Here is a 15,886-nt window from a genome sequence, read left to right on the forward strand (position 1 = left end):
TGAACGTAATCACACTTTTCACACAGAATGACTCAAGTGCGAATTTAATGATAAATAATTAGCCAATTTGATCAGATTTACTATTCTATCTGATCTATTGGGGCATTACCGGAATTTCCGACACATAGTCAAAACGAGAGACATGTGCGAACCACACTTATTGTTATTCAACAGCAAACAAAACTTGTTTTCCAACACGTTTTTTGCATCTTGTCATGTTCGTTGTCTTCAAGATTCCTACACGGACCAACAACACGTGAAGGCAACACGAGCTGTGACGACGACGAATGACGTAGCACGCTGCTGCCGTGTTTGGTTGCGTTCGAAGCGAAGACGCAAGGAAAGGATCAAGGAAACCTCTAGTTAAGCATCGTAGATAAACACCCCCGAAGAGGTGTGGAGCCAGCGGGTACAGCTGTCACAATACCAAGAGGGCATTAACAAAGACCCGAGGGAAGCCTTCGTACAGCGAGGGTCAACATGTCTGAGACATACGGTACGTTTGTCTTTAACGTTGTGTACACACTGTGGTGTGATGAGACGGACTGCTTCTTAGCAAGTGTTTGCTAGTTAGCTAGCTACATGGTTAGCTTGACTTAGCTGCAGGCTGCCACCTCCCCATAGGTTGATATAGTGATGGTGAACGTGTATTTCATTCAAAGAAACGAGTGTACTGTAGTTAGGGCATACGTGTGTTTTAACTGACACATCTGTCCGTCGATGGCGGAGTGCACTTGCTTCCTTAAACTACACGAGCAAACAGATGGTGACACATTTCACAGGTAAAAGTTGGGACAAACTCCAGACACGACGCTTCAGTAGCATGTCGATACATCAAGGACGTGTCGGGGGAACCTGAGTTTGGTTAGCTAAACCTCGCAAGCTGTAAGCATGTTGCCTTCGGTCTGTGTATTTTGTATTTGAGATGTAGCCGTTAGCTACAAGGCCTATGAGGAAGTTAGGTAGCTGTGGCAGTCATCCGGTTACCTGTAGAGCAGCAGCTGTTATGTGTCCTTGTTCTCCACCACATCCTGAAACCAGGCAGCTGCACTCCAGACAATCTCCATTACAAGACAGACCACCAGTACTACAGACAAAAAGTTATTTTTATAATGGTTACTAATAGTAACCATTATTACATTACATTATTACTATTATCAGAATAGTAAGTTACTATTATAGAATAGTAACTTACTATTCTGCATGAATTCACTCTGTTACTGCCTGATGGTGTCAGTAGCACAGCAGACCTGACAATGACCCAGTGATATTGAAATGGCACACTATCATCTTCTAATGTTGCACACACACACACACACACACACACACTCACTTTCACTCTCTACACGTGTTTCTGCTTGTACCCTGTCTCCTTCATTCCTTGTATGAAACTTTATCCCGGTGGGCAGTATTTAGGTAAAAGTGCCAGCGCTAATGGTAGCTGTGATAGCTTATTGATTTCTGTCTGAGTCTTCTGTGCTGTCTCCTCTCCTGGAGGGCCAGTATTATTGGAACTGGCAAAAAGCAATAAGAACACAGAAAGTACATGGGCAGGTTGGATGGGCCCATGGGGGGATTCATTATATGTTTTGCTTCATTTGGACCGTAAGGCACTCTACCATTAGTTTATCTTGTATATAAAATAACAAAATAGTGGAAAATCCTGTATTTGGATGGGAAAAAAACAATAGACATTTTGAGTCATATTTTGTTACTTATGAAATTAAATCTAATCTCTCCCGTTTCCATATTTTCCTTCTGTTGTGTGCACTAAGGCAAACATTTTTATGTAACTTTAAGTGCAAATTCCCTGTGCACTTTGTGCACACCAGACCCTCGGTAGATCTGGGCCTCCGTGTGTTAAGTGTTGTCACAGCGTAAGTGAATGCAGACAACAGTGTTGGCGTGTTCCCTCGAGGGTTCTTTAATATTGATGTGTGAAGAATACAATCGCCTGAGAGGCTGCTGTTGAGAGGGCAGTGCTGCATTCCTCTCTGCCCATTGCGCTGACATATTGACAGCTTCATTGTCGTATGCAGATCTCGCATGGGGATATGCGATGTCTGGGAAGACGCTGAGGCAAGCTTCTTTTTTTTTTTAAACCGAGCTGTTCGCTTTTGATTCCGTCAGTTCTGTTGTCAGGACCGTTGACACTGTGTGCTTATAAACGCTGACTGCTGGTCCAGAAGAAACCCGTAAGAGCTTGTTTTGCTTTCGCCGTTCTCTTACTGTGAATATTTACCCTCTAGCTTGTGCTGCTTGAGAAAACACCCGCTTCAACAAACAAAGGTGCACCATAAACTGAGCGTGTTGGTGTTGGCCCGATGACGGCGGCTCTGAGAGCACGAGCATAATGAGTTTAAATGCCACGCAGGAACTAAAGATCAATCTCATCGGCTCCTCCTGTTTTTGTCTAACTTACTCTTTCTGTGGAATACTCTCAGGATGTTCACCTTGCTGGTGATCTCAACAGTAGTCCGTGGTCACTAATCCTTTGCCAGGCCAGCACTTCTGCCTTCAGAGCTGAAATTGCACACTGTTGTTGAATTGTAGGCTCTCAGGAGGGAAGGTGTAGAGTGCAATATTTATTCTCTCTCACAGTCTGAGGAACGCACCACCTCTCTCGGATTTCCTGTCATACTCTTACTACCCCCCCTTCTATGCATTATGCACAAACACAGATTCGGTCATGGTTCTCTGGCATACACACACACACACACACACACCTGTAATTTCCCCTTATCACCACACTGTTTCATATCCAGTTGGAACTGAAGCACAGCCTACGTATGTAAATGCCCGCTGGCCCGCGCTATCTTTGGTCACAGCACACAAAGGCTGTCTGTGCTGCGTGGATGGGCCTTGCATGTCAGGGGGCGGAGCTATTTGGGCTCTGGATCATATGCGTGGGTTGGGTTGTAGGGCCCACTCTCCACAACAACAACATCATCTGTACAGCCAGCTGGTTGTGAGCTAACCTAAGCCACGTTCACTATCTAAAGCTTTGCCTTTGCTCTATTGACATGCGTTATTAAGTGACTTAGAGTCATCTTCCACCTCAGACAAACGAGTATATTCAATCAGAATCATGAGTAGCAGGTTATACCGATTCCATGCGAGGCTTTGTGATTAGCAGGCTAATTCGGGGTTGTTGGATACGCTGCGAGTTGAAGCTCAATAGGATTAGGAGTAAATCTAAGGCTCGTCTCTGGGGATGGAAGTGTCGAGAGCAGCAGGTTGAGATTCTCCCCTCACATTGATGTTGCATTGATCTCGACCTCCTTTCCTCTGCTTGCAGACTTCCTGTTTAAGTTCCTGGTGATTGGCAGCGCCGGGGCGGGGAAATCCTGCCTCCTCCACCAATTCATTGAGAACAAGTGTAAGTTTGACCTCCATTAAAGCCTATAAGTCCCATCAGTTTGCATAAGAGTAAAAAAAAACATAATTATGCTCATACACAGACACGGTCACAATTAGTGTTGGTGATTTAAATACGTTGTTTCATGCCACACACACACTAAATAAAGCCTTCCACTCTGCTGTGAGGTTTCACTCACTTACTTTTCAACAAGTTCCTCCTGAAAGAGTTATTCATTGACCCTCCCATGTGCGGTCAAACCAGAATGACAGATTCCTAACATTCTCAGTAGGTAATCATCTATCCAGCAGAATACAACACATGACACCATTGTTCTCTGGTGTAGGGACCTTAGGAGACAGGACATTACTACATTTTCCAAAATAAAAAGCTTAATTTTTGGATGTGAATGTAGGAATTTATAAAGCTGTCTACACTTCATTTGGATTTGAACTTAGATCTTCTATTGTAATCATTTTTTGATGTACTCATGCCCTTTTGATGTTATGTTTTTTTTTTTTATTTATGTCTTTCTTTTTTGTACCATGAAAGTATAATGTTTTGCATTAGCTGTCATTTTATGGTTGCATTTCAATTACTTTAATAAACGTACACGTTCTGTATATTGTAATCCAGTAAAACACCCAAACTATTAATGACTTCAAACATTGAGTTGAACGACACTTATTTCTCTGACAATGTGGATTTATTGCAGGGCCTTTTTGAAATTGTACACGTGTCCACAATGAAGCTGTAATTCAGTGATCCAGTTATAAACACAACATTTTAACTATCCATTGAACTTCAGAAAGGTGACCGTGTTAATAAGTAAGCTAGTAAGTAAGTGGACCAGTTTCCTCTCACACACATGTGCTCGTATTCATTTGAATGATGACATGTTGGGACCCTGTGCTGTCCCTGGGGGGGGGGGAGGGAGGGCAGGTCGACGGTGTTAATCCCATCTCGACTCCTTCCAGCCTCTAATGAGGATGTGAGACGTTTGAAGATAACAGCGTAGGTCCTTTTTTAAACAAGCACAACACACCAACATATTCTGGATCAGAGGTAAGAGTTGCACGTGAATTTGCCAGGAACACAAACACAAAGGCAACACTACAAGAACTGTTGAAGTTGTTCTGCTGTGCTTAGTGCCTCGTGTCTCTTCTTTTTCACACTTTGTTTCTCCGCATTCCTGTTGCAGTTAAACAGGACTCCAACCACACCATCGGCGTGGAGTTTGGATCCAGAGTCGTCAATGTTGGTGGAAAGACGGTCAAACTGCAGATCTGGGACACTGCTGGCCAGGAGCGATTCCGGTAACGGCCTATAATATTTTCCTGCTGCGGGTTTGGCAAACTTTTCACTTGAATTACTGAGCACACATCCAGCATCAAACCGTTTCCACTGTCTCAGAGCAGCTCCGTTAAACTGATGATAAGAGTTGAAAGCGAGGGATTCTCATTCACCAGCTGATATTGATGTTGTGAATCTATTATTTCTGAACCCAGATGTCTGCTTTCTCTCCACAGCTCTGTTACACGCAGCTACTACAGAGGAGCAGCAGGAGCGCTCCTCGTCTATGATATCACCAGGTAAAACACTTACTCTCCACATTTATTACACTACATATGTGTGTGTCAGAATGAACATTTATAAATAACGTTTTCCATATTGCGGGATATAGACGCAAGCGCATTACATACATTTTCCAGGAAAAGTCACCAAGGCATTTTTTATTAAATGACAAAAATAATCATTAAAAACTACGAAAGAAAGCTGAAAACACAACATGGCAGTGAGACATTCACAGCAGTGATATTTTGAAATGTGAACTCACTGACCCATGAACTGTAAATAGTATTTCAATTTACTCGCTTTATTTTTACGAGCACCTATATTGTGGTTTTTCAGCCTGTCATGGTGTCCACACCACCTCCAGAAATTGTGCAATTTTAACAACTGGAACACCAGAACCCACACACAGGCCTGCTTTCCATACGCTTTGTGCAGCGATAGAGGGCTTGTGAAATGAAGATGGAGCGAGTAATGCAGAGAGACAGGAATGTAACACAGTTAGTGTTTGTGTGAATGTATGGGCTGTTGAGGAGGGAGAGATGGAGTGCAGACTGACAGGAGCTGTAATATAGAGGCGTCCCAGCAGCAGCAGCAAGCGGGAAAGAAAAGGTCCATCACAGAAAGTGTCACCTCAGGAAAAAACAGTCCTCAGAGTGGGGGGTGGGGGGGTGGGGGGGCATGAGGAGATGGAGAAGGAAAACAAGAGCGTCTTTGGAGTTGGAGACATGTATCACTTCTCACAGGTGAAAAAGGTTAAGCAGGATATATCTATCTATATATCTAAGATACTGATACTCAAGAGTACTTTAAAGGTCCACATGTACAACATCTGTATGTGACTTGGACCCTTGAGGTTATGCAGATGTTTACAGGATGATCCTCTACACAAAACGATGAGCTAGCCATTGTGCTGCACCGTGTGTCCCTCTGTCCTGTCTTACAGTCGGGAGACGTACAACGCGCTAACCAACTGGCTGACGGATGCGCGGACTCTGGCGAGCCCCAACATTGTTATTATTCTGTGTGGCAACAAGAAGGACCTGGATGCCGACAGAGAGGTGACCTTCCTGGAAGCGTCGCGCTTTGCTCAGGAGAACGGTAACTGGTGTTAAATCCACATTAGCTGGATCATTTCGTGTGCTTGCTTCTCATAATTTGTGCCACCTCACCCCCGTCTTTTGTTTCTCATTCTGTCTTCTTTTTAACTCCGTAGAGCTGATGTTCCTGGAGACCAGTGCTCTGACAGGAGAGAATGTCGAGGAGGGTTTCCTGAAGTGCGCTCGCACCATCCTCTCCAAGATAGATTCAGGTACTCTGCTCATGTTTCACTACTCGAATGCATGTCGCCCCTATATCTGCCTTTTTAGTCTTACTGTGTAACCGTTCTGACTTCACTCGTTCCGGTTCATTCCAAAGGAGAGTTGGACCCGGAGAGGATGGGTTCAGGTATCCAGTACGGAGACGCTTCGTTGAGGCAGCTGCGACAGCCAAGAGGCACCACCACACCGAATAAGCAGCAGTGTAATTGCTAGGGGATCGGGGCCCCGCCCTCACCTCAGCCCACAGGCCCACACAGACAGGGCGCCCCCTACAGGTGAGCGGCTGGTCATCCATTTTTAAAGAAGACATTTTACCCCTCTCTCATTTTTTACTTGATCAGACTTTCTTGTCTCTTCTGCAGCCCCAGGTGTTGTTTGGTGTGTGGGACCCTTCTCTCTGCAGTCTCACACACCTTGGATCACCTGGACGAGTGGTCACTGCAACCCCTGACCTCTGGTACTTTGCCCCTGTGTCTGGGCAGGGAGACCCCTCAGTGTGAACGCGCTGGGATCATAGCGTAAAGTCTCCGTACCAGACCAGGCAGAATCACGGGTTGTGTGTGTGTGTGTGTGTGTGTGTGGGCTCCCCTACTGTTGTTTTATCTCTGTGCTACTCACTCTGGTTTTAGTATCACCTCCATGCTTTCTACGTTTGCACATCATTGTTTGTAAATTATTGGTAAGCTATTTTTCTGCATATTCCCTTGTTCGAGCTATCTGAATATGATTCAAGATAAGTTTGGTCAGTGTTTTTTGAGTTGTAATATTCATAAAGGCAATCGTTGATGTTTTGCTTATTATTATCCATTATTTGAGTTCACTGTACTTTTACGTAAATTCAGACATCGATGGTGACGAAGTGACGTTTTTAGGAGTCAACCTGTCCACATTTTGGTTAAGTATTCATCCAGAATATATTGAAAACCAGACACAATGTAAACGTTTGTCACGGTTTCTTCAGTAACTTGTCCTGATCCGAATGGAAGCAGCTGATTGGTGAGTTTATCCATAGTGAAGATTCTTTTTAAAGTCACAGGCCCAAATGTAGAGCCCAGTTCTTCTACCCACTTTAAAATGTGTGTCATGTTGAGGCATTTGACTCTTTGCTTTGCATTAAAATGCACCATTATGACATCAAGTGCTGGCCTTAGTAATATACTTGATATTGTGGATCTACAGTATAGTATTCCTCGTCACCGTGTCTCTGAACTGTCAGAGGGAATAGTCCAATCACGTCACTGTACATCCACACAGACGAGCCTGTGGCTCCGGTTTGAAGCACAAAACAGATTTTTCGCTTTATTTTTACTCCAAAATCTGTAGATTTGCATAATCAGATTTAGTCCCAGTGTCTCTGGTCCCATCACAGTGTACGGTTAAGATGGTCGTCAATATTTGCAAAAGTAAAATGTCTTTGACTGCTCATGCTGGGCTAGTTTCTCCATTTTTGTTTGACCCCCCCCCTTTAATTTACGCCGCACATTCTGTTTCGGGGGCGTCACAGGAAACCACAGATGGTTTTGCCTCAGTGCCGTGTTTAGGGGAACTTTCTGCCCACTCAGTGCTCTCATAGAGGCTTGACACCGTTATCACGCTCAAGGTTGTAAGTGCGCCTTGATGAAAGCAGGAATGCTGTTGTTAGCCTTCCAAGTCTAGCAAAGAAGCAGCAGCTCTGCTACAAACCGTCATTGAGTTTGCCGAGTCAACCCCCATGATGTTTTCTCCTTTTTTAGAACAGAGCCCGTGTTGCCCCAGAGAGGAACGGGGAATTTCCCCTGTAACATGGTTTCCTTTTTCGATGCAGCACCGACAACACGGTTTTGCGGCGCTGCCAAGAGGAGAAATGAGGTTGCGAGTTAATAACAAAACATCCTGTCCTGCTGCTGAGTCAAAGGCACTGCTTCTGTCTGAACCACTGAGAGCAGGTCGTACTGACCCAGCCGAGAGGAGATCTTATTTCCCACGTCTTCTCCCCGAGTGCTAGCATAGGGAAGGGAAAAAGACCCGAGTCGTGCAAGCATGAGGTCCTATAGAATATCAGACAGATGGTCAAAGATTTTTTATTTTTTTGGTTTTCATTAAATACTAGCGTTGTGTGATCGTTTGTCTCCTTCTGCAAGTGCACTTTTACTTTTTGAATTTTCATGTTTTTTTTGTCTATATGCTGCAACTATAGAATTGTACATTTTATTTTACTTGAACAGTATACTGTAATAAAGATTTTAATTGTATACGTTATCATTTCTTACTAAATAACTGAGATCCTTAATTTAATTTCCCTGGTTTCTGCTGTCACAAGACAGGACTGCTGCAGCGAGGGGAACTCTGTCTTAGGTTGTCTTTGTTTATCGCCCGCTGCTGATGTGGAGGTAGTGACGAGAGGACGTTCACTTCAGCAGCCATTCTGATCACAAGTTGTCGATTATAATCAGTAAGACATGTAAATGGCTGACTGCTGTTGAACCAGTCCGCTTGCATTCATCATTGTGTGTGTGTGTTTATCGTACAGTTAAATCAAAATAGCCATATGATAAGCATCACTTTCTCACTTCCTGTTTAGATTCAATCATGTGATGAACGCAATCCGACTCAGTTATTGCTTAGTAACTAATGTTATAGAATCAACCCCAAATACTACTGTACATTTCAGGTAACCTATGCTGTAAATAAGATTTGTCTATTGAGCGTGAGTGTTGCTCATTGATTGTAATGAATATGCAAATTCCCAGTAAACTGCTTGTTTTTTCAGTTAATCCCTTTTACCCGTCTCCTGGATGTTTCCTGTCCACGTGTGTCTTGTCTCTGAGTGACTGCAGGTTCCTGTTAAAGTACATCAGATCATGATTATAGGTAAATCTAACTTATTACACATCAGCTGACTTAGCAGGCCCTGAAATTTAACAGTAGCGTCCATGAACGTGATTCATTTTCCTGCTTTCATTCTTCAGTGATTCCTCTGAAAGGCAGTTAGGGTGAGGTTAGGATGTCAGAGGACTCGAGATGGAGAGTAAATGCCCTCTGTGTCCAATTGTCTGGATTTATGTCCCGGGGTCGATGGAGTAACGGCTTGAGTGGTTTAATGTAGCTGAAGTGGATATATCGACTGATTTATTGATCCTACGCAGGATGTCAAGATGACCTCATAACCAAATTGCATAATTTACTGTCGACGAGCTGATGTGTGACCACTAGATGGTGCTGAAATATCAGATAGAAAAATCTCCAGTTCATGTACCGACAGACGTTTTAAAAGCTGCACTAGTCAAATTAACATGTTTTGGGATATGTATTACCATATTTTTAGGACAGTCTCTACATATGACATATCGGGCAATCGTCTTGATGGGAAAATATCAAATAAAATTCCCTTTCCATAGAGATTAATCATCAATTAGAAGCAATTGACAGTTGATATTCATGTATCACTTCATATGTTTATTAGATTATTTACATATAATGGGACGTATTGATGTGGGTAGTTAAATTGGAGACAGCAATACATACAAACACACATCTTCCATCGACAAACACACAGGTGGACAAAAAGGGGAGCAGTACATATTTCACAATTGCCTAATCATTTAAAAAAAAAATACAAAAGTTCAACACAGTAACATTTGAAACCACCTTTGTGACAGGATATGGTAAAATTATAGAGTATGTCATGTAGTTGTATAAACATTAAAGTCCAGCAAAGTGAAATGAATAAAAGTGGATTTATTTGTCAAAGTTCATGAGGCTTGACTGAGGAATTTAAAAGCCAATTTATTTTATGCAATGGCAAAAAAAAAAGAAGATGTTTATGGATCTTACACAAGTAAATGCTCCTCACACACAGTGAGCAAGAACCACTCCTTCTGGAATGCATGTGTCACTTTCACAATATTCAACATACGCAAGATACACTGTATGTACACACACACCATACGACGCAGACTGCGTAAAATATACTTTCTGTTGTGTGACCAACAAGCACCATTTAATGTAATGTGTTCAAATCATCTGGATCATTAGAAATGCAATGAAAACAATTACAACACCCAGAGCGCAGCCGTCTGAGCCTCCTAACCTCCACTGTGTATCATCATCAGCCATGAGGATGTTGCCACAGGTTGCCATAACACACCGTCAGAATGGCACTCATCCTAAGTACACTCGATTCAATTATGAACCTGCTGGGATGGGTCAATTGCTCTAAAGGGCTTTCTAGTTATAGTTTACGTGTACTGTGATCCAGACACAAAATGAGCCAACGGTCTTTCTTTACATGGATTTATAGAAGTGGCTGTTGCAGGCGGTCACTCTTCATACGTGGTGCTTGTTAGTGACAGTAGTGCCATTAAATGTAAGTTGAAGCTAATGACGGGAGGACAGGAGGTGGGCAGGAGAGGAGGGGGGGGGGGGGGGGGGCAGTGTCACACTGCTGGATCTACATCAGTGCTTCCACACAGAGAGAAATGCAGACTAATTAAGACTAATTGATTACTTTATGAAATAACTCATTTCTGCAGCCTCTGGCTTTGGAAAAGTAAACTGAATATCGTGTTGATTGTAACTTAGGCAGTATATGAAATGTCAACACTTTGAAATGTACAGCCTTTCAACACTGGGAGAATTCAGAAGTATAACAAATACAGAACATTGCAACATATAGACTGCTTTGACAAACGGGTTAACTGAAGCTCCCCGTCATATATCCATATGTACACAATATTGTGCATTTCTATTTCTAAAATCACCTCCTCCTGAAGTTTTATTAAGAGTGAAGTCTGCTCCGTAGAGGCGGGGAAATGATTTCCAGAGTGACGGGAACGAGGAGTAGGTGAGGTTGGGTATCAGGGCAGGGAGGAGGGACAGGTGGACTGCTTTCTACTCCAGCGACTGGAGCATGAGGAGCTGCTTCAGGACCTTGGTCTGACTGGTCTCCCTGATCTCTCCAGCCAGGAACATCTCATCCACCACCGTGTACACCTTAAAGTGCAGACAAAGGCAGTGCATTAGAGGGGCGGGCGTGGCCCAACAGTGTGGTGGCAGGAAATGAGAGGATTCAGGCTGGATTAACATGGAGGACAAATCCCACAAACCACATGTGGTGTTGTTGGACCTGAAACCCAACAAGTGCTATTATCTCTGTCCCTACAAAAGGGTCATCATCATCCTGTGGTCATCATTACTCAACTCCACCTCTGTGTCATCAACATGTAGAAGTAACTGCTGGATGACAGAGAGGAATCAGTCCTTCAATGCGTGAATAGCTGAGCTTGTGAAATAGCTTTGTCCTCAGAGCAGCTGTGCATCAGTGGATGAAATTGGAACTACACAGTCCAAAAACATTGATTTCTCTTATATCTGGGTGTAACATGTCAAACGTGGGCGGTGCTTGGTTTAAGTACTGCATTGTGGGCGGATGTTCAGACACCTTAAGTGATTAGTAAGAGCACCGGCAGCTGTTGGGAAGCAGTTTAGAGGCGTTTGTTGCTTAGCATTTCTCTCCATGAGAAATATACATCCCATCACTAGAATGATTGAGATGGATCTCACTGAATGACTTGAATTGTGGATATTATATCCATTTGACATTGACTGTAATGAAAGAAACATTCTCTCATCTGCCGTTTGTACTAATTGCTCCTCCTCTCTGATGAAGGCGATTATAAAATAGTCTCACAAAGCTAAAATAATCTTGCGATGTCCTTACCTTGTAGAAGTTGAACACAAGGTCCAATTCACACACATTGTGGAAATACTCATTCAGCACCTTACAGGAAAGAGAGGAACAGTAAAAAAAAATGTTATTAATCTGATAGCAGCCAGGAGATAACCAGATAGTCTACTGTGAGAAGACGGAAGAATGTCTGGTGATTGGAGGGTGCACGATACAAGATGGCTAACATGGCGAAGTCGAGCCAGTGGCTCACAGCTAACGGTGCTAACAGCTAACGGTGCTAACAGTGGTGCATAAGTGCTGACAGGGCCAACAGTGTAACCTGAGTTACAAATCGCATACTTCTTCTTTTTACCGTCAGTGTAAACTGCTGCTGCCCTTACAAAGTACAGGTTTTTCTGGCATAATAAATCTTTACATAGCTCATAGTTGTTTGCTGCTATATTAATGTTCAGAATATTGAATACAGCTCATTGAATGTTACGCATTACTGCAGATTATGTTGATTATGTTGATGCTGTAGCAGCAGCAGAATCCACTTTACAACCAGGCAAGAAAAGAAGCCGAATTCCACTACAACCATCTAAAATATGCCAAATTGAAATGTAAGTGGTGCTCTTCCCATCTTGTTTCCACAAGAACTCATTTTCATGCAGTGATACAGTGTAATTCACAATGGCAGAACTACTGATTCATTGTTAACAATTTGCTAAAGTAAATGTTGAAACAAGCAGCATGAAGTCCTGCCGCGAGCTCGTCTCCTAAATTAAAAAAACATGCACTGTATTTATTTTAAATGGGTTATTTCTCCTTGGGCATGGGGTCGTGTGCAACAACACGCTTAGAAAGTGCAACTTAAGACTCGCAGGCATTTCTTCATAGTCAAACATTACATGGAATGACCTTCACTCCAGAGGGCTCCGACTACAGCTACTATTTGTCTTCTTAGACAAAAACAAACAGCAGATCCGACCATAAGCTGACAATTTCAGTTATTTATTCGATTTGTTTAATGTTATATTATTTGAAGAGGAAAAAGCTGTTCACCAGTAATCAAGCAAAGTAAGTGACACTCGAGCGGCCTACTTGTAAACTAGAAATAAAAAACATGATTCTGATTCAAATATTTGTAGATCTGCTGTCAAGCAACATCTGAAATGATTATCAGACAAATGAAATGCATTTAACTTGCTGTTTTTACTGCAGTAGCACTTCATGGGCCAACCTGAGCAATGACAGGATGCAACTAAAGCAGGTCATACAGTAGCTGGCACAGACATTATTAGGAAACTTCCAACGTTCTTTTTGTAATACTTGCACATTACAAAAATAATCAGCTCCAAATTCTGAAATGACTGCATCATTGCCACTTTAGTGTGAGCTGCTATCAGACTCAGTTTGTAATTAGTGATCAATTTGTTATTTTATTGCTGGAGGCATATTTCCAGCATCACTTGACTTATTATCTAACACTGATGAAGTCAATAATGATACACCCTGAACATAAGAATGCAAAATGAACTTTATCCTCCTAACTTGTACTGAAATAGACGGTCACGGTTAAACTGTGACTCACTTGTTGTGCTAGCAGCACTCTGATAATCCATATTCTGTTGAAGATTAAACCGTATGTGCTTTATATCACAGCGACTTAGATATGGCATTGCACCAAATGTCATTTGACTGCAATCCGTACTTCCCACAGAATGCAGGTTTGATATTAAGGAGCCGCAAGACAGTAGAAGAAGATTTTTTTTAAGGAAATCATTAACGGACATTCCTCGAAACAATCAGGCCGTGAGAAGTAAATCATCATAGTTCACGTACTAAGTATATATATATATATATATATATATATATATATATATATATATATATATATATATATATATATATATATATATATCATGTGTTGTGTATGTCTGTTACCTCTACAAAGTTGTGGATCCCCTCGAGGTATGCCAAGTTGTTATCAGTCACGTCCACACAAATACAGAAGTATAGACCAGCATAACGCCGGTAAATGATCTTGAAGTTCCTGAACTGTGGGAACAAAAAAAGATAAAGCCTCTTAACAACAATGTCTGTCGTATTATGACAACAGCAGCAGCTTTGCTTGGAAGTAAGCTTCCCAGCTTTATGGTAAAACACACCCAGTATGTGTCTGATTACCTTGGAACAAAATGCATGATAAAACTGGTCCACAGACCAGGATTTGTTTTTTTTTTGGACAGTGTGTTTCTCCAGAATGCCATCAATTGGCTGAAATGGTTATTTTTCTAATTGTCATACAACTGTGCATGCATGCGTGTGATACAGACTAATCCCATACCTCCACAAAGTTGGTGTGCTTGGCATCTCTGACAGTTACCACAGCATGCACTTCCTCGATCAACTTCTGTTTCTCATCATCATCAAACTGCATGTACCATTTGGCCAGTCGCGTCTTCCCTGCTCGGTTCTGGATGAGGATGAAGCGGATCTATGCGACACAATTAAATAAATAATACAAGTTTACAACAGAAATAGTGCAACGTTACTTGTCCTAGATATCTAACGTTAAGAGATATGAAACAGGTAATTCATAGATAGGACACGACTATCTAACGGTAGTGTTACTTTGCATTATCTAATGAGTTAGCAGTATTTCTCTAGTTATTTATTCAACTGTAGCTAGTTTAAAAACTGGTAGCAATAGCTTTAGCTAACGTGTAAGCTTGCGGTAGCTAAACCACACCCATTCTGTTGACAACTAGATTGTGCAAGACCTTAGACAAAGTCAAACCGATTGCCAGGCGATCTATTTGAGCGACGTGGTAGTCGTTGTCTGTGATAAAAAACGTCGTGACTTCAGATCTGTGGCTTTAGCCTGCTAAGGTAAGTTAGCTAACCGACTAGCTTTGCTAACATTTTCTACTGACTGAATGAAGCGGTTATCCAGCTAGCGGTAAAACGCTACCACTATGAGAGGAAAACATTGTTCATATGTGACATATTTACCATTGTCTCCTAAATGTGGACCTGAGAGGCTCCAGAATATCACGTTCCTGAAGAATTTTGCGAGGATTTTTTCATATATACATCAGTAATTTCTTCGACCGCTCGTCCGCTACCTTCCTCAAGCTAACAGGAAGTGAGAAACCACACTAAGTTGCGTTGCATGGTGGGAAAGGTAGTTGAAGTTGCGACATTTAGAGCCACTGGGACGTCTTATGGCACTTCAAGAACCAGCGTCCCTCCGTAGTGTCTTCAGTTGAGTCGCGCTGTGGATCACATGAGAAGATCTATTATTTTCTATTGCAGAAAGACCTTGACATGTAGTTTCTAATGCGAATTTAAACAGACTGTGATATAATGACATACATTATAAAACAGTTAATGTGACACTCAACATCACTCAATCAGTCGTATCCCTAACGTTTTTAAAGAAACTAAAGGTTACTTTAAAATTGTACTCATTACTGTTGTCCAGCTTGACATTTCTACCACATCAGATGTAAAAAATATATATGCCATCTACGTTTTTGAAATTTTATAAATAGTATTTCAGCCATTTCTTCATAATAGTATTTCAGTGTGTACATGTGTTTCAGTGTGTCTGTGTGAGAGAGAGAAAGAGAGAGAGAGAGAGAGAGAGAGAGAGAGAGCGAGAGAGAAAGAGAGAGAGAGAGAGAGAAAGTGAGAGAGAGAGAGAGAGAGAGAGAGAGAAAGTGAGAGAGAGAGAGAGAGAGAGAGAGAGAGAGATGAGAGTGTGGTTATGTGTACTACCTTTGTGAGACACTGCACCTCCAAATAACTTTCATACATTATATCAAATGAAAACGTTGCAATACCAGAATATATTTCCACCTCCGGAGGTTACACCATTTGTGGTTGTTTTCTGCAGTGTCAGGGCCCAGTGTTTGTTTACTTGTGTGCAGCCATTCACTGCAGAACATTGCCCAGACAGCTTGGACAGCTTGCCTCTCT

General features: G+C 42.2%; 2 protein-coding genes across 2 annotated transcripts; one reads left to right on the forward strand and one right to left on the reverse strand.

Annotated features, from left to right (window-relative positions):
* Window positions 1-332: 332 nt before the first annotated feature.
* On the forward strand, window positions 333-9,014 carry rab4b (RAB4B, member RAS oncogene family). Its single transcript, XM_079166033.1, has 8 exons — window positions 333-496; window positions 3,299-3,379; window positions 4,560-4,674; window positions 4,888-4,950; window positions 5,877-6,031; window positions 6,147-6,242; window positions 6,350-6,527; window positions 6,615-9,014. Exons 1-7 carry the CDS (start codon window positions 481-483, stop codon window positions 6,463-6,465), a joined length of 642 nt encoding a protein of 213 aa, XP_079022159.1. The 5' UTR covers window positions 333-480; the 3' UTR covers window positions 6,466-6,527; window positions 6,615-9,014.
* A 662-nt stretch (window positions 9,015-9,676) lies between these two features.
* On the reverse strand, window positions 9,677-15,053 carry ap2s1 (adaptor related protein complex 2 subunit sigma 1). Its single transcript, XM_079166770.1, has 5 exons — window positions 14,918-15,053; window positions 14,250-14,399; window positions 13,847-13,960; window positions 11,951-12,010; window positions 9,677-11,223 (listed from the first exon to the last, which is right to left on the reverse strand). Exons 1-5 carry the CDS (start codon window positions 14,918-14,920, stop codon window positions 11,122-11,124), a joined length of 429 nt encoding a protein of 142 aa, XP_079022896.1. The 5' UTR covers window positions 14,921-15,053; the 3' UTR covers window positions 9,677-11,121.
* Window positions 15,054-15,886: the final 833 nt, after the last annotated feature.

Source organism: Pholis gunnellus (assembly GCF_910591455.1).
Source record: "Pholis gunnellus genome assembly, chromosome: 9".
In the NCBI taxonomy this organism is placed as follows: domain Eukaryota; kingdom Metazoa; phylum Chordata; class Actinopteri; order Perciformes; family Pholidae; genus Pholis; species Pholis gunnellus.